The following is a 26,675-nucleotide window of genomic DNA, read 5'->3' as shown; positions in this document are numbered from 1 at the left end:
CAGTATCAGTGCAGTATTGGTCTCGGCTCCAAATGTGAGCCTGATTTCAGCTGGTGGTAAGGGAAGAAAGTTCAGGCGACCAAGTGCAGCTTGTTTGTTCTAAACCCACATTCCATATCGCTGTCAGAGGTCTTTGCCAGCAGTGACCTTTCATTCTTAGAAGCACGTAACTTTCTTTAGAAGAGTCCCTCAAGTATAAGCAAATTCTGAACGCCTCGGTGACTTGCTGGAGGTGAGAACACCTTATCAGTTCAAGAGCTGTTCCTACTGTTACTAGAAGATCTGAGCCAGTCTGTGCAGAGTACAGCCCACTGTGTGCTAATTGATTCTTTGCTGATGAGGCTTCCATCCCCCCCGCAGGAGCTGTGCATGCAGGAGGATGCTTCTGATTTTGCAGCTGACTGCTGTCTTGTGTGGCTTTGAGCCTCTTTCAGGTGTTCAGGAGGGATTGTTTATTGAGTTGTTTTCTGGAAACTCAGCTTGCAGGTGTTACAGAGGAGCACAAAATTACTCGGAACTGAAATTTCACAGCGAATAGAATAAATTAGCTGTTATTTCCAATATAACATTGAGACTTCACAAGGAAAAGTAATTCCTAGTGTGCTTTGTACTGCAGGTGGATTGGCTCTGCAGAATGGCACAGTCTGTTCTGTGGCATCCGTGGGCAGAACGCTGAGATGCTGATGAAGTAACAGGGACAATCGTGTTGTGGCCCACAATGCCACCGCTTTGCAAAGTGCCCCATTGCAACAGACTGCAGTGCCTGGTGTGAGATGGGCACTGCAGCCTGGGAAATTTCCTGCCCACTTATGGCTTTTTTTTTTTTTTTTTTTTGCAATAAGTTCACTTTCTCAATAAAAAAGGGTGTTAACAGTTGTACCAGCTAATAAAAGCCTGCAGCGGTGTGAGCGGACGAGGCAGGGTGCAGAAGTGGGCACTGCACAGATGTGCTTTGTTCCCACAGCTGCAGAGCCCTGCTCAGCTGCTGAGTCTTCTGCTCTGTGGCTCAGAACTGGGGGGTTCTGCTTAAGGAAGCATTTTGCATACGTCCATCATGCCCATATTTTGCTGTGTATGTCCTCTCAGTGAACTAAGTTGCCATTTGGCTTCATTCCTTCTGCAACTTTTGTATAGTGACCTTCAGAGTCAATGCACAAACCTTTCTCAGACATTATTTACTGTGACAACTGTTCAAAACTGGTTTTCAGTGGAAATTAATTGTTATTATTAGTCTCAATAAAATCAAAACCTTGTAGGGTGAGTGATTTGCTTTTCCCCTCCTATCTATCCTGATTCACAATTCTTTCCTTTTCTTGATAGGAATCACCTAGACTTGATGGTAATTAGTTGGCATAATTTACTTATTGCAGCTTTCAGGAGTCCCTGAACCACACCACTGCATTCAGTATGAAGACTTGGTATGGAAAAGTTGTTGTGCCCCACGAGCTTATGGTGTGAGCTGAAACAAAGGGAAATAGGAGATCACACCGGTGTGCTTGGAGGTGGCCCTGGGTGGAAGGGCTCCAAGTGCTGTCAGATGTTCATAATCACTATTTCTGAATTGGCTGAGGTACGGGGAGCTGAAGTGAGCAGTAAGAAAGCAATCTCATGCTATTTCTATTCGAAGCAGAATTCAGGTCTAAGATTTGAGCCTTTTGACATGAGAAAAGTGAGGTTTTTTTTCTGCTCCTGCAATCAGGTTTTGGTGTAGCTGCATCAATAGTGACAAAGTAGTTAATAGCTCCCCACTGTTCAGTAGTTTTATCTCCATCCCTGTTCAGTTCTCCAGTCTTGGGAAAAGTTCAGGAGCTGTACTTGTTGAAATGTTTCCTGAGGGCAGTGGGCTGCAGGAATAGCAGCATGGATGCTTTTGAAGAGTGGGATGCAAAGGGCTTGGAATAAGTTCTGGACAAGAGTAATAGCAGGAGGTAATCAGTGTATGGAGTCATATTTTGGTTGCCCATATTGCGAATGCATTTTTCAGGGTCTATAAAAGTCTGAGGGTCAATAACCTTGGTTAGAAAAACTAGCTTGTCTTTATAGGGAAGTTTGCATGCAAATCATTCTTCCGGGTGGGGGGAGATAACTCAGTTTCTGTCATCCCAGCAATGTGTCTTTTTCTTTTAGATCACTTTCAGAAGATGTAGAGCAGGCTCCTGACTTGTCCTCTGGGTTTCTTAAATCCCACTGTACTTGGAGGATAGGACAGGCAATAAATCAGGAGCCTGCTATGTGTTTTCTATCACAAGTTCAGAGCTGGAGATTCTCATGGTTCACTGCTGAATGTTTTTTTCCCCCAGTGTGGTTGTTTTTTCTACTTCACCCTGATTTAAATGCCTGCTGTCTGCTTCAGACAGCTTTTGATCAAATAGATATCTACTTTATGGTAGAAAATAAGGTACGCTGTAGGCTGTGACCATCTGAAATGGTAATGTCAACTTAGACATCCCTAGTTGCCTTTATGTACTCCTGTACTCATCTGTAGCGATCGTTTCTTTTCCATATATGTCTTTTAACCACACATTGGTCTTTGCAATGCAATACAAATCTGTCAGAAGATCTTTCTGGATGGTAAACTTGACATTGCGTGGCTTCTAATCCCTCCTGTGTGTTGGTCCTTCCAGTTGGCTGCACTGATCTAAACAAAATGTTGCTGCATAAAAGGCAGCTCCTTTTGGGAAGGAACGTGATGGAGCTGTTTAAGATTTCCTTGGAGTTTCTGATGTAAAAGATACATTTTTAAAAGTCAACCACAGATCTTCAGCAGCCTCAAATGTCATCTGGGAGAAATCCAGGAAGGGAGAGGAAAACATACTTGTTTTAATGCTCTCTCTTCTACTAATAAAATGCTAATTACCTTCAGGTTGTTTAAATTTCAGTTCATATATCAACAGTAGAAATAATGAGGTGTAGAACATCTCATGTGGCCCCTTTGAGTGTTTTTCTCCTATATCAGATCACTGCTAATGCCACTGAACGTTCTGTTTGTCTTTATTTTTTAGCTACATGAAAGTAACTACGATGCTGGAAAAGCCCTGCAGCGCTTGGTGAAGAAGCCTGTGCCCAAACTGATTGAGAAGTGTTGGACTGAAGATGAAGTGGTAGGGAAATGAATTATATTCCCCTCAGCCTTATAGTTCGTGTTTCCTTCTCTTTAATTTTTTTTAAAGTTATTTTTATGGGAAATAAGGCAAATAATTTGTCACGCAGGATAGTTTTGCACGAATCTGAGTTAGGGGAGGAGGAGAGTTAGTAGGAGGGGAGAAGGTTGAGCGACTTGTGAGGACTCTGTAGGGTAGGAGAACAGCTGGAAAACCTCTGGGCTCTCAGTTTAACTTCTGCTTTCACCTCCAGGCAGGCTGGCCCCGTTCATTAATTAAAGTAGGACAATTACAAATCCCTGATTTGGACCTGCTGGTATTGGAGGAGGCTTACAGTAGTGCCAGCACAGGCTGGCGAAAAGGAGGTTAGATAGCAGGATTTCCCCTGCACAGAGGTTAAGTCCCTCCTTCCCCCTCATATGAGATATTAGAAATTGTTTACTGGCGTAGTACTTGATGAATGAGCCTTTGCCAACGGACAGAACAAAAGAAGATAAGACAAAAGGTGGGATCACACCATCACTATTTACATTGAAGTATGTAGAAGCTGTCAGGCCCCAAAACTCTGCTGAAAAGAGTGCAGCCATCTTATCCAAAGATACGTCTGAAATAATGTACGGACAGGATGGATTTGGGGCAAATACCCAGTGCAGTGTTACGTTCTCATGGTTGGGAGCTGAAATTGCTGGGGGATTTGCACCCATCCAGTGCTGGTTCTTTTCTACAGCACTTGCAGGTTGTTGCATACCCTCTGGGGTATTGGTTTGAGGTTGTCTTTTTCTGGAATGTGGGGGAGATGGTATCTGTGCAGGAATTAAGAGGGCAAAGGAGCTTCTCCTTGTGGTTGGTTTGTTCTGCAGTTTAATTGCTGCGGTTGTGAGTTTGCTGCTGGCTTAATTTTTATAGGTATGATATAATGCAACTGTGCTTATAGAAGTGTTTGGTAGGCTTGTAAACAACAATAAATCACGTGAAGTTGGGAGCAAGTAGTCGATTGTTAAGCTGCTGGCAGCTTGTTAACAAACAGGTTCTTATTTCTGCGGACTAAATAGCAATATTTGCTGCATCTCTCGCAAAAGCTGCATTTTCTGGCAGCATTTGGAGTCCATTTTATCACACCTTGTGGCTTAAGCTAGCACTTCCGTGTCTGATTGTGAGCAGAGAAATGCTTGTGCATTTGTTGCTGCCCGTCAGTAGAAAAGTGCTGAACAAGTTCACTTGGATTGCAGCCTAAAAATATTTTGCATGCTGATGCTGATGTTGAATGTGTTTAACGCAGTGGGTTTGTGTGAGATGTAACCTGTAAGGAAATGTGCCTCCCCAGCACGCTGCACACAGTGTGCACAACCTGTGAAAATGGAGAAATGTTGTTTCGTAGGTCAGTAATTAGGCTGTGGTGTGCAGTAAAATAGGAAAGCAACTCTCCCCTTAGACACGCTGTTCTGTAAGAGCTAGACGAGGGTAGGCAGGGCTGCATAACCAACCGTCTTGAAGCAGGCTTACTCTGAAATCCAACAAAGAGCCTTTGTGGTTAGGAGAGCGCCTGAAGTGGTGGAGTGGAAGAGGATGGTGTGCCAGCAGAGCAGCGCGGCAGAGGAGAGGAGGAGTAAAAAAGCTGAACACAGCTTCCTAATAAGGCTGTCGGTCATCTTGTCACCACAGGGCATTTTGTTTGGGGCAGGACTGCTGGAACAAATACCTCAAGTGCTCTGCCCTGTGTTTGGTGTGTTTGTACTCGCACTGCTCTTCCCTGTGCTCTCTGCACACATTCTTTCCGTAGAGCGGTTGAATTGTGCGCTGCCAACTCCTTTTTTTCTGTGCAGAGTATTTTTCACTCTCCTTGTGTTTTCCATCAGCTGCACTATGCGGAGAATGTCAGAGCTGCTGCAGCTCAGGGATTTTGATCAACGTTAAATGATAGGAATAAAACCTTACAAATAAGAAAAAGCGTAGTTTATTGAGAAGTGAAACATGACTCTGAAAGTGCAGACCCTGTGAGTACAGAATAATGATCATTAACTCTATAAATCATTGTCAGTTGCAGCTCATTTTATCATATTTGTTCCTGTTCTGTTCCTTCCAAGTTTCCAGAAACGTTTGGCAGCCCTCCAGCCTCAGCAGAGCCAAAGATCAAACTGTGCTCTTATTTATAGACGGCTAAGCTCCACCTGCAGAACTTCATAGCTTGTTTGTCCCTGGCAGTTGGTAGAAAACTCCAGATTAAAGCAGCTGTACTGCACTCCTGAGCCTTCCTGGGGCTTGCAAGGCAAGTTTCCTTGCTGCTGGCTCTGCAAACCTGAGGAAAGCTCTTCCTGTGTGACACGCAGAGTGCTACAGCTGCATGGTGACTCTACGCCAGAGTATTTTGCAGAAGGAAAGTGGAAGACCCGGATCCAAACTGTGTCCCTGTTCGTGTTGGGTTTAATCTTTTCCCGTGGCCCAGTAGGGAACTGCCCAGTTAATTGCTGTAACTTGTCTTAAGCAGGAAGGTACTGCATCAGTACCGAGCTCTGACAGGTTAATGTCCTTAACTGAGGCTGGGAAGGGAGCTCAGTGCTGTGTGACTCCTCTGGTACCCTCCTTCCCTCCCCAGGCTCATTTGGTTGTGCGTGTGATAGCCTGGCTTTGTCCAGCATGGCTTTCCACAGTACTTAATAGTATTTATGATATAACACCGTACCAACGGCTCACATTTATTGCCATCAGCTTTTAACTGTTTCTGTGGACCACGTGTTGCCTAAAGACTCAGCCTTTCTTGTTAATGAAGCCTACTTTGCTGCCTGCGACCAAAGTATTCTGTCAGAGCTGCCTCGCGGTGATCGGGACTGATTAAAATAAAGGATGGAAGTTATTTTTGCTACTGATGAAGTGGTTACAGATCTTTAGATCAAATTAAATAGAGGATAAAATTTACCAGTGATTGAATTAAATGGAAGGCTCAGTAAATATGAAGATGGAGGCTTGCTGTCTCCCTTGGGTTTCTAAACCTTTGGCTATTTTTAACCTTCCTCATTCCAGTATGTAAATTCAGGGGTGTGCTGTGAAAACCAGTCTTCCCTGCTGCCTCATCGAACCGGCTGAAACAACTTCTGCTCTGATGCATCTATGAGCAGCCCGGGCAGCAGCTGCTTCCTGTTTGCAAAGCTGCTGCTCCACCATACAGCATCCATCCCAGCAGTGGCTGGGTGAGCAGAGCTTGGCTTCTAACATCAGTGCCCTGCAGAGCAGCCGTCAGACCTGGTAGTGCTGAGCTGCAAGCAGGAGGCAGTGCAGTATGAGGTAGGTGCAGTGCTTGGGCCAGAGCTGATGGCAGGAGAAATGAACTCTACCTGCATCTCATTTGCACCTCTAAAAATGGCTCAGTGTGCATCTTTGATGGAATCCAGGCGTTCTTGATAGGAGCAGTCAGAAAATCCCTATTAGGAATAGCGTGGTGCTGGGCAATTCGTCTTCTCCAGTTGGAAACGTTTCAAAAATGACATTGAAAATGTATTTTGAAACATTGAATTCAGAGCTTTTTGTCTTTGGAGAATGGCTACAGTGAGCCTGAAACTGTGAGCACCTCTATTTAAACTCTGGAGCTTGTCTCAAGGATGTGCTGCTTTCCTTTCCCAGATGTCAGGCCTGGAACCACAGTCATTTGGTGCTTTTGGTTTAGGTGGGATTGAAACACCCGTGTTTTCTGAAGTGGTTTCAGTGGAAATATTTCACAAGAAAACATGTCCTAATAGGATTTCCACCCTTGTGAGGCTAAATGTGCTCTGAAAGCGGCTTTCATCATTTCAGAGCTGTTTGGTACAGTGCTGAGCCCACCCTTGCTCCAGGTCCATAAGTGAGCTTTATGTGCCCATAGGTAACCTATCCAATGACTGTCCTTACAAAGAGCACAATGTTCATCTTAAATTCTGTTAATTTTATGGTGCTCGATTCTGCTGTGCCTTACGTACTGGGGATGGTGGCAGAAATAGCCCAGTTCTTTGTGCAGCTGTTCTGCTGATTCTCTCTCCTGTTTTTGTTTATATCCAGAATGTGCTTTTTTCTGTCTTTTTATCAAAAGTAGCACCAAATCAATATGGCTTAGGGGAGAGAGAAATACAAATCAGAACTAAAAGAACCTCTAGTTTATTAGGTTTTTAATTAAACATGATGAACACATTTTAAATAACACAAAAGCCTCAGGCTGAGCTGCATCTAATCGAAACAGATTAAGTCACCCGTCCACACTTGGGTAGTTATTAATTCTGTTTATTTATGCATGCTTGCTGAAGGCAGAGTTCACTGCTGCTGCGTGTTGCAGTTATTGCGCAGGGAGGCTTTTGCTGCATGGAACAGTGCTCCTCATTAGCATGGAGATGTTGATGATGAAGAACACTGACGAGGCCTTTACAACTCAGGATGGTGTTCCAAAGTTAAGGGAGGCCAGGGGAGGCGGCAGCTCTGCATTATTGCTTGGATTCTTCCTCCCTTTTCTCCTCCCCTCGGTCCCATGTTCAGTTCTCAAAATGCAAAGTGTTCCATGGGAAGGAGGTTTTACTTGTGTATCTCCGTGCAGAACTGCCAATGACACGCTGTGACATCCTTGATAACTGGCTTTTATCATGAAATATGCTGCCCTTTAAATATTTTACGTTGCTTTTGATGTAGAGCAGTTGAGGTAAACAACCCAGATTCCAACAGCCCCTTACATTTATGTGCAGGGATGGTTAATCCTTGCTGGTGATAAACCTTAATTGGCCATGTACATGGATTTACACGTTCATAAATTTTAAAATATCCACACCTGGCTTCAGCTTAAAGCTCATTTGTCATAAAATACAAGTGGAGATCCTTCTGCCAAATATGACGAGGTACGGCAAACTAATTCCCAAACGTGTGTGTGAGTATTTGTAATCCAGTGGAGCTGGTCAAGACATTACTTATGCAAAATATACGTATTTATTTGCCTGGCTTCTTTGCCTCAAATCATCTTCAGATGTCTCTCATCTGCCCTTTTTGGAATATCTGCTCGGGAAAACCTTGTTTCCTTTGCTCGCTCCTTTGAAGCCAGGCTTTTCAGAGGCACTGGAAGACAGAGCTGCTTACTGGGGCAAAAATACCATGAATTTTATTTACTGTTTATGTGGCAGATATAGAAAATGTAATTCATAGCAAAATGGGAACTGAGCCTCTAAATAGCAAGAAGAAGAAACCAAAGGGATGTGTGCAAAGGAGGCTGGCATTGCAGGGCATGAGTAATGGGTGGGCCCAGGAGGTTAAGATATCACTTACCTCTCAGCTTTAATTTTTTATCCACCAAGAGCAGAAAGCAAGGCTTCGTAGTAGCAGTTCCTAGGAATGCTCTCTGACTTCAGGACTCATATGGTGCTTTCTGCTGCTGCATTAATCGAGAATTTTCAATGGAGGATTGATATTGCAAACACCCAAAACTACAGATAAGCCACAGGCCAGTAAGGGCTCTGTTTAGGTAAGAATGAAGGAAGTTGTAGCTGAAGAAAAAAAACAGTAAAAAGTAACTGAGGAAGGATCAGGCTTTTCTGCTTGAGAAACAGAATGGTTATTTAAAAGTTGCATAAATTACAGTTAGCTTGCAGCTGAAGGAGATGTGAAATGATGTGCTGTAATCCAGCCAGAAAATAATGTGGTGAGAGAAGGTGAATTGAGCTTAAAACCAGCTTTTTAGACAAAGGGTATCCATCTCTTTGGTTGTGATTAACTTGCATCAGAATTTGATCCGAGCCATTGTTTAAAGGGATCGATCTTGCACATGCAGCACCGAGTTTATTGTCAAGTCCTTTCGGAAATGAGACAGTGAATTAAAAATCAATTATACGTGCAGAAAAGTTTGTGTAGGGCAATCAATTTTGTCCTTTTAGTTTGCAGAAAGATTCCATTGTTTAACCAGCTGTGAAGAGGAATGAATTTTAAAAGCCTCCAGCAAATGAGATAGCCCGAACGGAGTGGGGGTAGGTTAAAAAAAAATAATAATAATTTCAGCATTTCATGTTCAGCAAAGACTGCCTTCGGGGATAAATCTATAAATCCCATCGGTGACCTTGGCTTCAAAATGGGCGATTTCACTGCTTTCCTTAATCTTGATCTTTCCACAGCTGCCACATAAGTTAGCCTTTTCTTAACAATACCATTATGGTTTTTTGTTTGCTTTAGCTGCCATATGTTTCTTGATTCGTCGTCTTTCTGCCTTGGTGCGGAATATTTTTATCTATTAAGTGCTTACCATACTGCTGATCCCCCAAAATAACACAGCAAATATTTACACTGGCCACTTGCCACGGCTTAGAAAGCTGTTTGAGTGCAGGGATGGGAAGCCACGCTCTGAGCTCTGCTGTAAGCTCAGTACCTGGTAGGTGCTCGCAGAAGTTGGTATTGTGCTTTGTTTCCTACAGGAAGGTCTGTAATAGGCAGAAGACGTGCATGCAGCTCACTGTTGCCACAGGGAAAGAATCTGCTGCTTGGAAGATTAATAAATACGACGGCGGTTGATTGTTGAAACCATGTTTTTCATCTCATTTTCAAGGGCGTCTTAAAAATGGAGATGGCTTACACCGCCTGGCGTCCTCCATCATCCTTCTGTGTTCATTTAAAAACGAGAACAAGACACTGGGGGGACTTGAGAGATTGCATTTGTTCTCCCATAGGGCAGAGTGGTTATTTTATAGATGAAGAGGGCCCAAAAAGCTATCCTGGTAGTTTCTTAGCAACGGAGCTGGAGCAGTGCTCGGTGTCCGCACGCGTCAAGCAGGGTCGTGCAGAGGTGTGAGCCCATGGCTGGGCTGGAACAAAGCGTGCTGCCCAGTGCTGTGGGGCACACAGTGCCTCTGGTGCTGCCTGCATGCCGTGGGGCTCAGCTTCTGCTTCTCCCCATCAGGGCTGTCTGCATGCTCCGCACTCGTATGCAGACTTCTGCCTGCTGAGAGATCCAGAATCTGCTTCCAATGGAACGTCATCTTACATCCCTTCTTCTCTAGGAGGAAACTGAGGCACAGCATTGGCAGCAAGAGCATCAGGAGGGGACGGGGAGCCCTTCTGCAGGGCTGTAGGGTTGGTGCTTTCACCACAGCAAGCAGAACCATGGGACTGATTGAAATCAGAGTAGATTTCCCCTTTATCAGGTGTTTTTTTTTAACTTAATTTCTAAAAGATACCACATAGCAAAGCTGTCTTGCTTACATCTCGCTGATCTGTCTGTTCTCTGCTTCTTTGTACATGCACTTAATTCCCAAATTCTGAAGTTTATATTTTTGTAATGACGACCTGTATTTGTTAATAGCACGGTTAACTTTTAGGTTTGGTAATCTTAACAGGATACGTTTCAATTTGCTTCCCCTTCTGAATGCTAATTTAAGAATGGGCCTTGGGTTGCTGTCCGACTCATCTCCTTGCTGTGCGTTAACCCAGCGTTTGGGATAGCGTGAGGGTTTTCTGTGGCTTTGAAAAGAATGTATTAATTTAAATATATCGTTGAGCTCTCTGTTTTCAGAAGATTTTTTTCATTCAGCTCTAAGGAGCGTGAATTAAATTCAACTTCACCTTTTTAACGCTTTGGAGAGGTGGGTTATGGAAGTCTGCTGGCTCACAGGGGGTGGTGACAGCCTGCAGTCCTGGTGCTGATTTCAGATACTTTCAGTGGCCCTGTCGTGTCAGTGATTTGGTAGAGTTAAGGCGTTAAATGGAAATCTAAGGGATCCTTACCTCCTTAATACCCAACTGCACTTTCCATGGATACGTATTACTACACTGAGTGCTCTGAGGTTTTCCATGTGGTGGACACGTCCAGCATCTCTGCACACCTTGCCTTTGGCAGAGCTGTGTCAGTGAGTGCCCGGAGCGCAGGGCTTACAGGCAGCTGCAGATCTCTGCTTTGTGCTGAGGGAGCTGTGGGAAGCAGCAATTTGCTGCTCCAAGAATTTGCTTTGAAAATGCACCAAGAAACTCCAAAACCTAAGGAATAACACTGTCACCGACGTAGCAAGATGACTTCTTTGCTGTTTTTTTTTTTCCTCTTGAAACCTTGGCATGCTGTCATAGCCTTGACTTTCCCTGTGAAAAGCCCTCTGGTGTGGTGTGTCTGATGCAGCACCTTTTGCTGTAAAGGATGCAGAGGTTTTCATATGTTGCTTCTTTGTCTTTGTTCTCCAAAGCAAAAAGCACTGCAGCTTGGCAGAAGGATGGGCTGTGCCCTCGTGTTTGTCTTATGTGAGTGCAGGATTGGGAAAATGTGTGGTTGCACAGAATTTAGGGGGAGAGGAGATGGATGCAGGCACCTGCTGTGTGCTGCCATGGGCTCCACCACGTTCCTAATGGATTTTAATTGTGAAAGTGGCAACTTGTTAGAGCTGATGGAAGGTGTTAGCTCACAAAAAAAAAAGGGAGGCATAAGTGCTGGCTTAGTCACTTACAGAGAAAACTCCTTCAAAAATGGCACTGGAGGAGCAGCAGAAGCACTGCCCTCTGTGCTGGGGACTCGGTGTCCCTGGGAGCTGTGACGAGGCTCCCACTGCAGCGCAGAATCCAAACCGTGTGGTTGTGACTTATGGAAAAGGGACGTCTGAGCATAGGTAAGGTTGGTTTTGAAACACGCTGCTCTTGCTTAAGTTCTGATTTTGATGTCAGAAAAGACTGATTTTTAACAGCTATTTTCATTTTTCTAATAGCTATCCAAAAAAACCCCGACTGCAAAACTGGAGTAACTTCTCAACTGTCACTGGAATTGCTATGATCCTGCCTGGCAGCTCAGCTCAGACGTATTTAGTAGGGACCAGTGGCTGGTACAGCAGAAAATGACAAAATTCTTCATCAAATTGCTATAGTGACATAGTTCTTATTTAAGGAGCTGTGATTACTGTCACAACATGGATGCTCTGTGTGCTTTAGCGCTCAGGACTTATCTTTCCCACACAAGCATAAGCAGTGTGAATGCCAAGATACACCTCATTTGCAAGTTCTGTTTGCATGATAAATTTTATTTTTCTAATCTTCTCTATCAACAGCACCGGTTTTTTTTTTTTTAAATCTTTCAGATGACATAAAAAAACGCATTTTAATGAAGCAAATTAGATAGCTTTGTCTCCTTTTGCACATAAGCGGGGTGGCCATATTCAATTAGGCTGAAAAATGATCATTTGTTCTATTACAGGCTGTAACAGAGTGCGAGAGAAAACTGTGATCCATCACCAGTTGCTCAGCTTTCTGTTACTTAAATCACTTGCCATTCTGTCAGCAGCTCTGAACCCTCTATGGGAGCCATTATTTTATTTAAGTTTGTGGAGGTGTCACTTGTTTGATAATAGGCTGCTTCTGTAGCAGGCGCGTAGAGACTAAATATTAATCATTTTCTGCATCCGTCCAAGATTCCTAATTAGTTAGAAGGGTAACAGCGCCAGTAAAGCTAATGATTATACTGCCATAAAGAGAATGTGACAGCAAATAAGGAGCTGATCCAGCGGGATGCTGAGCGCCTGCCAGTGCTGGGGGAGCTGCATAGGTTGGAGAGTGGAAATGCCCCCTTGGAAGAATGCTGTCTCCCGTTTCATAGCAGCCAAGTACCTTTTAAATGTTTGTATCATCAGCAGAGAGGAAGCTGACCAGGCAGTCCCTGGGCAGCTGGTAAATAAAGTGCGCTCCTGCAGCGGTTTGGTGCAGTTGGCTCTGCTCTTCCTTCCTCCTCTCAGTGCTGCGTAAAGGCCACATTTTGCTGGTGAGGGTGCAATCAGAAGCTGCCACTCCGTGCTCCTTTTTCAGCCTTGCTTTTGTACTTTCATGAGCTGTGGTTTTGAAGATACTGTGGTGAGAACTCGGTGTGCATCACGCCTGGGTTTGTGGTTTTGCTTCAGCTTGTACTGGCCCCTTGTTATCTCACTTGCTCCCCCATCCTCTTGTCTGCGAGCCACCATCTTCCTCTTTTGTTCCTTTCCTTACTCTTTCCCCTCAGCCCCTATTCATGGTATCCTCTCAGATTTATATAGCTTTTAGGCCACGTGGAGAGATTGACCAGACGGGGGCTTATGTGTTTTGAAGAGACAAGTAAGCATCCCGGCACACTGCCCCCACCCAGACTGCAGAAATGTCAAGCCCTGAAATCAACCCCTGCATTTGTTACGAACAGGAGAAAGAAAAGGGGGCACCTCTGTTTTATTGGGGTGCAGGCTGTTCAAAGGACTCAATCTGTTTTGGAGGATACTGTCCAGATTTACTCTGGGAAGTAATTTCAGCATCTCAGCACTGCTTCTCCACCACCACCCCCCCCTTCGTGGTTCCTTTGACACCTTTCCCTTTGTTATGTGTGTGTTCCTGGTCCTTTGTTTCCAATTCTTTTTTTCTTTCCTCTTTTATTCATGGATTATTTTTTCGTATTTGGCACCATGTTGTCTCCCTCCCTCTCCCCCCGCTAGATGTTTTTATTCAGAGGCCCTTACACAAAAGAAAAAGGGAACTTATGAATCATCTGCAGCTTTTTTAAGCTACTCTTATACGTTAGCGCCAAGATCACCGTGTGAGCCAACGTCTTCCTCAGTAATTGGATGGCTGTGTAGCAGAAGTGCATCAGTCACTCACTGTGATCTTACATACCTGGGACAAAAATGGAATGGATAATTGAACAATGCAGGTTGTAGTGTGGGTTCTTGTGTCACAGGAGCTTGCAAGGAACTCAATTCCCAGTGCAAAGGGTTTGTAGTTCTAAAGGGAGGAAAAGAATCAGTCCTGATAATTCAGCTACCAGTGTATAAGCCTTGACGGGAGCATCTTCATGCAGATTGTGGTGCCCAGGCTGCCTGCTGATTGCACCCACACCAGCAGGAGCTGCAAGCTGTGCTGTCTGGTCGGCTGATAGATCTGGGGGCTTGCTGACTTGCTAAATCTGCTGCCTTTCCATGGGGACAGTGCTGTGTCCCTAGGCTCCCCAGAGACTGCTCGTTCTAACATTTTGACTAGCAGAATTTTCATATAATAGAGGTTTCAGGGATGGTTGAAAAACACGGGTTCAAAAATGAGTGGTAATCTTGGACTTTGAGACATCTGAGATGACTGAAGAGCTATATGAAATTTGGATTGTTCTGGATATGCCCATTCTGGTCTCAGGTGTTGCAGGTTTTGTGATAGTGTACCATCCGAAGTGGGAGTGCAAATTACTGAATTTTCACTTCTCGAAATACAAACTTATCAAATTCTTGAAACATCAATCCCATTTTTGTTGTGAGCAGTGCAGCGGGATGCAGGACTGCTGTTCAGGATGGAGTTTGCTTTCTGCTCAATACAGGAAATGCTCTCACAATATCTCCTAGCTTGGAATTTGACTTTTGTCGTGGCTAGTATTTCTTACAGCCAGCTGTGCTGTCTCAATCACTCTGCAGTGAGCGGTAGTTGTATCCTGAGACATCTGGGAGGTTTGCAGGGGTCTGTCTTGGTGCTTGGACTCAGATGTGGGCACTGTAACTGCAAACAGCCCCGCTGTTTAATTATTTACTTGGTCAAGTCATCTGCAGAAATATTTGCCTCTCTATATGGGTAATTTCCTTGGGGATTCTTGCCACCATTTTGTCTCATTATTCTTGGATCTGTTCGTTGCTCTAAAGCATGGGAGTTCTTGAAATGGTTTTGTTCATTTCCTCCTGTCATTTGCAGAAAGTCGCTGTTTGACAGCAGAAATGCAGCCTCCAGAATAATTGACAATAACGCTCGAAATCCCAGAGGAGCAATATTTCCACAATAGGGAACTTCCACTAGAAATAGTGTGATGGGATCTTGAAAGGATCATACAGCACATTGCAGGTAGCCTGAGCGCAGCTTTTTGTGCACGGTGTCGCTGTGCAGGAGGACAGCAATGACACTATGAAAGAGGGAAGGAAATGGAAATACTTGGATGTTTAAGCTATGCTTACTTTGTGTTAAGCCCCGGGTTGGCTGTTGGCTTTGTGGCCTGGTGCCCACCCATGCTAGTGCCTGGAGCCGGGGTGTTAAGTGTTGGAGATTTAATGGAGATCTGCTTTGTGTGAGCAGACAGAGGTGCTTCCTACAGTATTCCGTGTGATTGAGATTTGGAGAAGGGGAGGAAGAAGGCTGATGCTCCAAAGCGATGCGTGAGGAGTGCAGCTGGGTTTTGGCTCACGTTGCACATGCTGTTAGACGTGTTGTTTGGATCTCTGCTGCTGGATTCTGTCTTTCATCTTGTTTCATCCTGCTCAAAACAAATTACCATTGGAACTGTTATTTTTATATTTTTATATTTGTTAAGAAAGTGCGTTTTCACCATTTGTGGGTGAGCATTAGTCTTTAAGAAACAAAAAAACAACCCTTTTTTATAGAAGTTTGCAGGTTAAGTGCTGACTTTCTGCTACTTATCTATCTTGAGAGATCCTCTCAGATGTCCAGTGGGAAAGGAGGCATGTCCTTGGGAAGTAACTCTGTCCCACTCTTTTTAAACTCTGTTTATTTATGTGATGTGCAAGAAGGCTTTGTTGTGTGACAACTTTGTAACAGCAGCTTAAAGTAATCAGAGGGGACTCAGTGTGCAGGAAACCGTAATCTGAGGTATAATCAGAAGCTTGCTGTTGTCTTTTGGCAGCAGCAAATGGTTTTGTTTGCCTGGGTCACAAAAAATATGGGACATTCTCTTTAATTCTGAAAATGCCTCTGTAGAAGGGTGGGTGGGTGGGTGTTTGGGGACCAGGAATGTCAGCTGCCGTGTCACAGCCGGCCCTTTCTGTGCTAGTCCCATGTTTGGTGGTTTTTCAAGGCTTCTGCCCCCAGGGAGGACTGGGCTGTGGCTCGGGGTGAACCAGGGATGTGACGTTGAGATCGCTTCCTGAGGATGAGAACAGAGCCAGTGGCTGGGGAAGCTCTGCGGCCTGCAGGAGGTGGGCCCTGCTGTCTGGCACGGCTCCTTACTGACGTGGGCAAGCTGGCGTGCCCAGTTTTGTGCTGTGGCAGTGATTACACTCAGCAGCACGGGGGAATGCCTGCACGTGTTACATGTCGCTTCTGCTCTGCAGGGCCAGGCTTGAGTTGGCGGCCCTCAGCCTGCGCTCTGGGTGCTGGCCTGAGTGTGGGGGCTGCGAGGGGAGCAAGTCACGGCTGTTTGTCGAGCAGCTTTCCTGGAAGGTGGGAAAGCAAAGTCAGGTTTTTCTGTTCTGCTGCTGCATTCGTACCCAGCCGAGTCCTGATCTGTACGTCAGCATGACGTGTGCTGCAGGCCGCTCTCAGGTTGGTTTTCTCGGCGCGCTGCAGACTTGATCTCATTTACCAGATCCCGCCGTGTGAGCGCGGCCTCCCCGCAGCTCCCCAGCAATTAGCGAGCAGGCAGGAGCCGCGTGTTCCTCACAGCAGCCCTTTGATTCCCATTGCGTGGCAGCACTGTGTGGGAGCTTTGGCCCTGCCATGCCACGCAGCTGTGTGCGGTACAGCAGTGCGGCCATGGCCTGGCAGCCCTTGGTGTTGGGGTGTGCAATGAGACACCCAGTGCTGGCTGTCAGCGGGACCACAGGGAGAGCAAAAATGAGTGCTTGTTGTTTATGTGTAACTGATTTATTTTTTTCGGTTGGTTTGTTTTCTTTCTCATCTTCTCACAGAAACAGGTGCAGTACTTGCAAGAGAATAAAAGCCTTGCCAGCAGGTTGGGGGAAATTGTAGACCTGGCTTTCTAGCAATAGCTATCACAGTGTGGCTGGTAAAACAGCAAGGGATAGTGGTGGGGTCAGCAGCATCCCAGCAGCCCGGATCTCAAAAAGGAATGGTTGGATCCTGCCCAGCTCAGGGAAAGCTTCAGTCACCTCCCAGAGTGTGCTGCCTTTGTTACAGGGTTTGGCATTGGTCCTTGATGTGAAGCAGAGAGGGGAAGGACAAGCTGGGCAAAACTGGTGTTTGGGCTGCAGTTCACACCCTGCTCGGTTTTGTTTCTCTCACCCCTTAAAAGATCACTTCTGAGAAAATAAAAGAGGAGCAAATCTGGGGGACCTTCAGGTGAGCAGTCAGGCTGTGCTGTGCTGCCTGCAGGATGGTCTTATCTGCAGGCCAGCATGGGGGGGACTGGCACCTCCAGGGCAGCATTTGCACATCACTGTAAGGAGGAGAGATGGGATGATGAATCCACTCTGACCTCCAGAATGGCTGCATAAATACTTTATTGAGAATTCTAAGTAAATGTGTTTGTAACTAGTAATCCTGCTCTGCATGCAGTCTCATTTAGCCAACTGTGTATGCAAATGTGCTATTAATGTGTTTGCATCCAGTATAAATATACAAATCTAATCTGTTTATATATGTAATTTACACACAGCTGTGCTCACGCTCACTTAATACCAATATTTTCAGCAAGCGAGAGGTATCATGGGAGATCTATTGTTCAAAACAAAAGCTACCAGAGCAGCACCATGGCAGGGGGATCATTATCATTTCAGGATCTTTTGGCATTCCCTTGAGGGACTCTGCTTAATGACTTTCAGTCTGTGTACGGCGGGGATGTGTGGAACGGGCTCTGGTGGCTGCTGGGCGCCTCTGCACTTCCATGGTGCCCCTCTGCTGAGTGCTCCACGTTCAGGTGGGTCCAAATGGGAGGACAGCTAGTTGTTTATCACTTTAAAGCCTTTCCACTGATGTATTTCTTGCATGTTACTGCTTATAAAGGACTGGGTGTTCTTCTGGCCTAAGGGGTGTCTGATTTTTATGATGTCTCTGATTTTTATGATGTCTCTATGACCAGCAATGCACGCTCAGAGGTGACATGAAAATCCAGTGAGAACATCAGAGCCTCTGTAGGTTGCTACTAATGAGCACCATCGGTGTGTTGGGTTTTCTGTAAAATCTTGATGTAAATTAACTTAGTAAAAAAGACCTTTTATTTTCAAAATATTATAAAACTTAAAGGATGCTTTTTTTTGTCTCGGTAATACAATTGTTGTAATAAATTGACAAGAAAAATAAGCGGACCACTATGTAATAGGAGTGAATTTGGTTTTAGTATGTAGTATGAACTAAAGTCGCAATCTGCTCAATGAATAAAATAATCAGGAGGCAAAGGATGATCTTAGTTACAAAAAACAATATGCACACATGCTTTTATATAGCTGTCCTCTTCTGCTGCTTTGCAAAGTGATCACCTGCATGTTGCCCATGGGACGGAGCAGTCTCACCCCAACCTGAGAGCCCCTGGGTGCTGTAGGCTGAAGGCAGATCTTCCCCCAAAGATCTGAGCTGCCTCTGCTGGTCGGTGTGAGATGTGTGCATGTCCCTGAGGCAGCGCCACAGCCAGGGGAACTGCAGAGGCACCTGGGGAAGTCTCGTGGAGTCTTTGCATTAAACAAGTTTGCCAGCTGGGTGATTCCTTCAAGCTTGCTGTGAACTGGTGTAATCAACAGCAGCACAAGTATGTAATGCTAAGGGTAAAAGTGCTGGCTACTTCAAAATTAAATTTAAAAAAGCATTAAGCAGAGTTACGGTAGTGACAGGAAACAATAAAACAAAGGAAGTTCAGATGAGGTTGAAGCATATCCTGTTCTCCCAGCAGCGGGGTGTATTAAAGGAACACAGCAGGCCTGAATATAGGTTTTCCTTGACAGTTCTTTCCCAATGGGCTGATTTCACAGAGTTTGAGGTGAGCTTTGCAGGGTTACAGTACTCATTCTGTACTCTGTCATAACCCAGAATATCCCATTACCTTGGGATACGAGTCCTCCCCCAGTGCCAGGCAGCTTACCCACTGGTCCTGCCTGCTTCTGAGTGCACAGAGCTCCTTGGAGGGGAGAACACCACTAACATTAGCATCACTTTTGGCTATAGCCAAGTTAATGTGGTGAGGAAAAAAAAGAATAACGCAAGTTAATTTTGTAAGAGAGCTGGCATCTTCAGGCTGAACCTTGTCTTATGGATCTTATGGAAGCTATGGGGGTACTTCTGTTCCTAGAGGACAGTATGTGTCATTTAACCTTATCAGCAAATGTCTTTATTTGTGCTGTACACACATAAGCGAAATATAATGTTAAAACCCAGCCAAGCTTTTAATAAAATGTACTCTGCGTGCTGAAATGCAGCCAGCGTGCGTATGCGATGTCTGCATGCTAAAAATTGTTTGGGGCCATCTATAAACGTGCTGCACGTTTTGAGTTTTGCAGATGAGACCAAATCTCATTTTCTTTTCAGAACTGCCATAATTTCTCATCCTGGGAAATTTAGGAAATAAAGATGCTTTTACGCATTTAGTGTTTATTTGCTGTTAACTATTAAAGCCCTGTAAATCTTCTTACTGCATTTGCCATAAAACTTAATAAGGTGCATTAAATGTGGGAGATGGTGACAACTTCAGCTGCTGTCTGCCTTGCAAATCTTAGGCCCTTCAGAGTGTGCACTGCACCTATTGCTTCCGTGGTCATAAAACAAAAGTGCTGTTTTCCATTCTAACTTCCCTTTTTATAAACTCATAATTTAAGGAAAGGTTTGAGAGAAGAACTTGTTGTTCTTGGATGTGGTCTAAAGACGGGATTTTAAAAAAAATGTTTTTTTTTTTTTAGAAAAATTGAAAGAAATCCGTATTTGTTGGATTAAGGAGGAACAGCACAAGCTCTGTTTGTGTGTTTGCAAATATGTGGCATTACAATGTGTTTTTCATTAATTAACCAGGTGGGAGTCGTGGGAAGGGAATGGAATAACACATGGAGCCTCTTAAGGAGAATTTATTTGATCTAAACCCAACTGAAGCATTACCTCAGAAGAGGCATAAGTAGCACTTAAAAATTCACAGTTTTATCTCCTGTCCTTCCCATCTGAAGCCCGTGAGGTTTCTGCTTGAAGTTCTTAAATTGATTAAGGGGGTTATTTTTCACTAGGAGTTGTTCTCGTGTGCTTTTGGAGCCAGCTAAACTTCAGATTTCTGCAGCAAACAAGAAAACCAAAGCGGGAGCCCCAGTTCCCAGCTAAACCCGGGGTGCTGCATTTCAGCACGCAGCAGCACATTTTTCCTGCCAGGCTGTAATCTCTTGATAATGGAAACCCTGACGCATAACCTTAACTGCAGCTTTGCAGTGGCATTATCATCACATTGATAAACATGCCATCTGAGCTCTGTTAGTCAGAACATAATGGCTTTGTGTATCTTGTCATGATATTTGTTTCTTGGGATAAAATATGGGACCTGCACGGAGCGCATATGCAAACATTAGCATACTTGTTCCTTGTTCTTCCCCGGTTATTTATAGCTCCCTGTTTAGACATTGGAGCAGGATACTGTAGAATCTAATAAATTTTACTGGGGCCACTGAAATTATAAAATGGCAGGAGGAGAGCTCGTGTTCTGGCTGGTCAATAGCCATGGTAACCACTCCATAAACATCTCTGTGGGCTGTCAGTATTGACTGGCCCAGCGAGCCATGGGATTTCCTAATGCTGCTTCACAATAATAATTATCCACAGCATTTTTGTCAGCTGCGTTACGGATGGCCTTCAGCCACAGCACAAACAGTAAAGCTGACAGTGTTCTGTCATAAGTAATATTTTCAAGTAACACTTAAGTGGCGGCATTGAAATGCTTCACTTAATTTTTCAAAGTACAGAATTTGGATTTTCATATGGTTGTGCTTTAGAGCCCCTTCTGTTTGACCAGAGCTGCCCTCCTGTGCAGCTGTAGCTGTAAGGCTCTTGGTTCTACAGGGCAGTGCTGGTGTTGCCAGATGCCTTCTGCCAGCGCACGATTGTGCTGCCATTTGTTGCACATCACTTGTGCAGAGAGGAAAAAATCTCAGCTGCCAGGCAGCCTGTTTGATGGCACACGGGAGAGCCACAGGTCACTGATGTGGTAACGATTTGTTTCTTCAATATTTAAAAGCGCTTTGGGGCACACTGTTGTGCCTGACCTGCAGAAAAGTAGTTCCTGCTGCAGGTGGGGGCAGAACTGAACACCATGCCCAAGTTAATGGAGGACTGGAACAGGAAGTATTGGACAATACAATAAACTCCTTCTTAAAAAGGCAGTAACAAAAGCCAGGCCTTGCTAAGTTGTAGATTTTCTATTGAAGTTGATGGGAGCTGCTGCTTGTGTGTGGTTGTTAAGACGTAGTGAGCCACAGCCAGGGATCCCCTTGCTGTTTTGGGGGAAAGGCAGGAGGGCTCCTTGGCTTTCCCAGGGGCTGCTGCCGTCTTTGCTGGCCCGGAAGCACGAAGCAGTAGAGGTCCAGCCATGGAGCGACCTCCCCCTCAGTGCCCTGGAAGCTGCAGGCCTTTCACATGCTAAATGCCCAGAGGTACGGAGCACTGCCTGCTGCACGATGCTCTTACGTTGCTCTGCGGCTCTCTGCCTGTGCTGGGCTGCTTCCTTGCTGCCAGTCTTTTCTCCTGCAGCCTTCATGCACATGCAGCTGGTGGCTGTGAGCAGAGGCTGGCAGGGCTGGAAGCTCCCAGCACACACGTGCACCAGGCGTGTTCCTGGCTCACCCTGCAGCCCTACTGGTTTGGAGGGTCAGGGTTAGGTAAGGACAGATCCCTTTGGGAGCAGATCAGCAGAATGATAGAGGTGAGGTGGCAGTGCCGGGAGCTCAGGAGGGCCCTGTTCAGTCGCGTTGCCCTCGCACACCGTGGCACCTGCCTGTGTGCACAGAGATGTGGTCCAACGTGCACTAAACCGACCCCAGAGCTGCGTTTCTGCTTCGGGCATTACCGTTCCCTGGCACGTTGGGGCCGGGACGCCTACCGCCATCCCTGTAGGCAGAAGTTGGTGCGTGCCAGCGTGTGCATTGCTATTAGGGCAAGGGCACGCCGAGCTCCGGCCCTTCAGGACAGGGGCACGCGGTGCTGCGTTTTAATGTCGCGGTTGCGCTCCGGCGTGGCCAGATGTGGATCGTTAGGGTCCCTTCCGCCCCCGGCCGTTCTGCTATCCCGCACACCGTTGGGGCGCGGCCAGCCGCCCCCGGCCCGGCTCGGGGCTCCTCGGGCGGAGGCGGCGCAGCCCCGATCCGAGCACGGCCGCCGCTTCCCGGCTCCGCGGGGCCGGGGCCGGGGGGGCCGGGCCGATCCAGGCCGCCTTTTGCGGCGCACCCGCCCAGCCCCGCCGCGATCACATGCTGGGCGCCCGCGGCCGCCTCCCGCCCGGCCCGGCCCTCCGCTCCGCCGCCGCCCGCCATCGCCGCGCTCCCCCTCCCCGCACCGCCGGATCCCCCTCCTTCCCCTCCTCCTCCTCCTTCGGCCCCGGGGCTGCGCTCGGGGGGCTCCTCGGGAGCCGCGGGTTGTGCCGGTGGGGCTGCCGGCCCTCGCGCCGCGGGCTCGGATCACTTTTCTCCCCGGGAAATCGCCGCCGCGCATTCGCCGTTCTCCGCTTCTGCCGAGTTGGGAAGCGGCTCGGGGCCGCGCGGAGCTCCGCCGGGTTCGGCTCGGCGCTGGCTGCGGCACCGACTGCGCTCAGAGCCGCGGCCGTCGGAGATCGGACGCCGAAGGGAATCCGATGTGATTTCGGCCGTGTCTGCGCGGCGCCGTCCCTCCCCGCCTGCGTACGTGTGCACTTCTCTCTCTCCCTCTCGCCCGGTGCCCGGGCTGCCGTGCCGCTCCGGGAGCGCTCTGCCTTCCCCTGCTGACGTGCCCTTTTTGTTATCTTTTATCGCAGAAACGGTTCATTAAGGGGCTGAGGCAGTACGGCAAGAACTTCTTCAGGATCCGAAAGGAGTTGCTTCCGAATAAGGAGACCGTGAGTACACCCAGACTTTGTGTCATTCGCCTTTCTGCTGCTGTTTCGGTGCTCGCTCTTACTGTTCCCTTCCCACCCCGACTGAATTCTGCTGGCACCGAGGGAAGAGGAGCGCACAGCTGCGGGAAGGTGGCTGTGATTTTTGGGGCTGTTTGTGGGGTTTTGGGGCGTGAAAGGCGTTACGTAAAGGCGTCGGTGCTGGACGGAGTCGTTCAGGCAGCGCGGAGTGTATTTCTGGAGAGCAAATCTAATTTTAAATTCTGACATTATGAGGGGATAATACGTTTATGTCGCCGAGTCGGGCTCAAATGGCAGCGGGTAATTAAAGCAAGCCTAAACCAAAACAGAATCTAATTGAATCTGGAAGAATGAGGTATGTGCTGCTGCTCCCCGACCTGCGCGCTCCGTGCTCGCGTTTAACTCTTCGTCTCCTGCAGCGTGCGGGCAGCGAATGTGGAACTTCAGCTGCAGAACTGCTCTGTGCCTCCAACTTCACACGGCTCCACGGCTGCCCGGCTCTGCTGCAAACCCCGGGGTGGGCAGGGAGCAGAGCGAGGCTTCTTTGGGGGCAGAGAGAGGCTTTGGGAAGCCCGGGGAATGCGGTTTGCTTCCCACAAGTGCTGCTCGCCCGGCGTCTCTAGAAGCTTCGGTTTCTGTGCTGCAGGTGTCATTTAGCTGCCGGGAGGGTTTGGGAGAGCAGTGCTCGTGTTTGTTCTGAATTCAGATAGCGGTGGGTAAAAACCAGGGCAGAGTGACTGTATTTTAGCAGTGTCAGTGCATTTACGTTAGCGATGCTGTTTATTTAGAGCATGATGGAGATGAGGATGTTCAGAATGTTCTTTGTGTTTTTTGTGGTTTTTTTTTTGGTGGAACCTGGAGGTTTGGTAGGAAAGAGCATCCCCGTGAAAACATTTTTAAGGTTCTGACAGACCATAGGATGTGTCAGTTCTCTTCTTGTGACGTGGTGCTGTGATATCACAGCCGTGCGTCAGTAAATGGTTAATGAGAGCGGTGAATCAGATTGAAGGGGAGGGGGCAGTGGTTCCTGGGGTGCCTCGGTTGGTCTCTGATTACGTTGAGAATGATAGGAAAATCTAATTGCCAAACAAGTGTGGGTAGACTCAGCTTTGGTATTTGGTCCGGGTTGGGGCAGGAAGGCCTGGTTTGGGGAGGGGGACAGCTGAAATAGAATGCTTCTTAGCAGCGCACCTTCAGCTTCAGCACTCCTTTCCTCTTTGCAGTAATACTTAACCATTTATTTAGGACAGATCAATATGTACGTCAGAAGGTATTCTGCTGATAGTAAAGTTACTGACGGTCTGAGTGCTCTTTTAAAGTTTGAATGAGAACTGAAATAGGTTTTAAATATAACGTGCCTTTTTGCGGTGGGGAAAAGGAGCCTGCAGGAGAAAAGGAAGACTAAAGCTGAGAACTGGGGGCACGCGCCTGACCCTGCTTCTGCTGCTTGCACTGGGGTATCAGGCCTAAGGCTCTGCAAAAGGTTTGCAAGTGGTGTGAAATGTGATCCAGGCTGTTATTGCTCAAGTGTTAGATTTTTGTTTCGTTAAGCCTCCATTTTTAGCTCAAGGAAGACTAAATATTAACTCGGAGCAACTGGGAGCCGTGTGCTGGTGGCTTGGAGCAGGCTGCTGTAGCCCCTGGTGGTAACTGATCTACAAGTAACCTTTGACCAGCAGCAGATTGTTTAATCTCTGTTTCCTATTTTTGCCTGCAGGTCCCCTTCTGCGCTCTTTTAATTCCCACTTTTTTTTTTTTTTTTTCCCCTAAACAAAACTTGCTGCAGTTTTTCTATCGCAAGACGCCCAGAATAAAGACAGCAGTAAATAATATCTGACTACCCAGCTTTGCTTTTCCTCATTATGTGGAATATTGCAAATTACAAGGCTGTGGAATGAATTTCTCTGCACTTTTTTTCATCCCCAGAATAATTTCAGATACTTTGCTTGTTGTTCTTCTGTTGCAGCATGAAGCAACCCCTTAGCAATTCCAGAAATGCTGGAAAAAAGGCCTTCTTTTCCTGTTTAGCCCGCGTATTAACATGAGGTAAATCTGTAAAGTCATTTATACGCTCACAGGAGAGCTGCAGCAACTCCTCCGTCCTGCAGAAGCTGCTTGAAAATGAGACGGGGACATTCTTGAAGTGACTTGCCCTAAATGGAAACCAGGTTATGGGTCAGTACAGCCTGCACGCTTCTCTTCTGTTAGGCTTTACCTAACTAGTCCCTGCAGCCTGCAGGGAGGGCAGGCAGGGATTCTCACTCTCTGGAAAACCCACTGAAAGTAAAGTTTCCTTATTTTCATGCTTTTCCCTAGTGCTTTCCTTTTAATGCTGGAAGAACTCCTCCTAATGCCTCCTTAAGCCCGGCACTCAGACTATTGCATTAGCAGAAGATAGAAATACAAAATTATACAAAATTATACAGGAGGTAGGCCTGTCGTGTATTAAAACAAGTTGATGTTACCGTAAAGGAAGTCTGAGGATTAACATGACGGTGTTTCTTTCATAATACCAGGAGGTACACAGCAGCTGTGGTGAGCAAAGAGAATTAGGCCACGCTGTACACGTCCTCACAAACAGTGAGGGATGTCCTATTTGAGTTACACCTGTGCTTTTTTTCTCTCTGCAGTCAACATGTTAAGAACCCTATGTTCCTATGTGTATTTTAACTAACTTAACACGTTTTTCCAATATTTTTAAACACAGTTAATTCTAAATGAATAGCCAGCAAGAAAAGATCTTTATGAAAAAAAATACCAACTGTGTATCAAAGCAGTATTTTTGTTGAGGTCTTCGCTAGCCCAGTTTATTTCAAAGCAGTTATGTGGAAGGGAGGTTCCCAGTGGGCATGGGGGTAAACAGCTGTAGCATTCTTTCTCTTCAAGCTTTTATGAGCAAGAGACGCAGGAACTAAAGCAGCTCTTATCTGAGCGTGCCCCCTGCTGAAACAGGAGTGCTGAAGTTGATTAAGGAAAGCGGATGGCTTTGAGGCTGCATCGGTGTTAAGTGGGGATGTAGTGGAGAAAAGGTGCTTAAATACAGCATCTGAAACTTGCTGGGTTTCTGCTGAACTCTGCCCTCTTGTCTCCGTCCTTCCCCATGCTCCCAGATAGTTTCCTCTGGTTGTGGCTCCTGCCATAGTTGAATGGCACTGCTGGGGAAATAGCCTGCTCTCTTAGCAGCCCTCCTGATTCTTCCACATGGTATGCCAGGAACTTGAGGAGACGTCGTTGTGACGTGACCGGTCTTCATTAATAACTTCCATCTAGATTCCTGTGTTGTGAGATGCAAGCTAAACAGCTAGCAGCAAGGTTTCGTAATCATCCCAGTTGGTTTTGTGTATGCTTTTTCTTCCTGTTTTGGGCTAATTTGCTAAAACTTGGTGGTATGGGATTCTCAAAGTGTTAACAGTTCTCCGCTCTGAATTCCTCAGGTGATTACAGTGAGCTACTTGAATTTGAGCATTTCAGAAGGACCAGCAGCGATAGACCTTTGCTAAGTGGGCTTACATGCCTACAAGGTTGGGACTTGACTTTTTGTGTTCTTGTAAATAGCTTAACTCCGTGCCAGGGACGTGCACAAGGTAAGCAGAAGCCTGGATGCTGTGGGAGGAGGAGGCTGAGTCACACTGTTGGCTCGCTCAGGGTCAGGGCTGGCTCCTGCTCTCATCCCAGGCCTGTCCCCCAATGCAGGGCTGTAGGCTCCTAGGGTCGGTGTCACAGGTTGCCTGAGCTGTTGGAGGCCGCAGTCCCAGAAGAAAGGATCTGATTGTTCTCTCATTGGAGTTCTGTAGTCCCATTTGGAGTCAATGTGTCTCTGGCCAGCAGAGGTCCAACTCTTTAGCCTCTAGAAGTGGAGGGGCATATGTGTGTGTCTCTTC

The 26,675-nt window shown here is 46.5% G+C and overlaps 1 protein-coding gene across 7 annotated transcripts in view; it reads left to right on the top strand.

The window, feature by feature from the left end:
- RERE (arginine-glutamic acid dipeptide repeats) overlaps positions 1–26,675 on the top strand; it is a 168,185-nt gene that overhangs the window by 107,329 nt on the left and 34,181 nt on the right. For 5 of the 7 annotated variants that reach the window (XM_085242304.1, XM_085242302.1, XM_085242303.1 and 2 more), the window contains 2 exons: positions 3,003–3,101; positions 22,696–22,776. In XM_085242304.1, coding sequence (XP_085098430.1) covers positions 3,003–3,101; positions 22,696–22,776 — 180 coding nt within the window. The remainder of the gene's footprint in view (positions 1–3,002; positions 3,102–22,695; positions 22,777–26,675) is intronic. The other 2 variants (XM_085242307.1, XM_085242305.1) reach the window with 2 other exon arrangements.

The sequence above is a fragment of the Meleagris gallopavo genome, chromosome 23 (genome assembly GCF_905368555.1).
Source record: "Meleagris gallopavo chromosome 23, MGAL_WU_HG_1.1, whole genome shotgun sequence".
Taxonomy (NCBI): domain Eukaryota; kingdom Metazoa; phylum Chordata; class Aves; order Galliformes; family Phasianidae; genus Meleagris; species Meleagris gallopavo.
The sequence above is the reverse complement of the archived record's forward strand: the minus strand, read 5'-3'. Positions and strand labels throughout refer to the sequence as shown.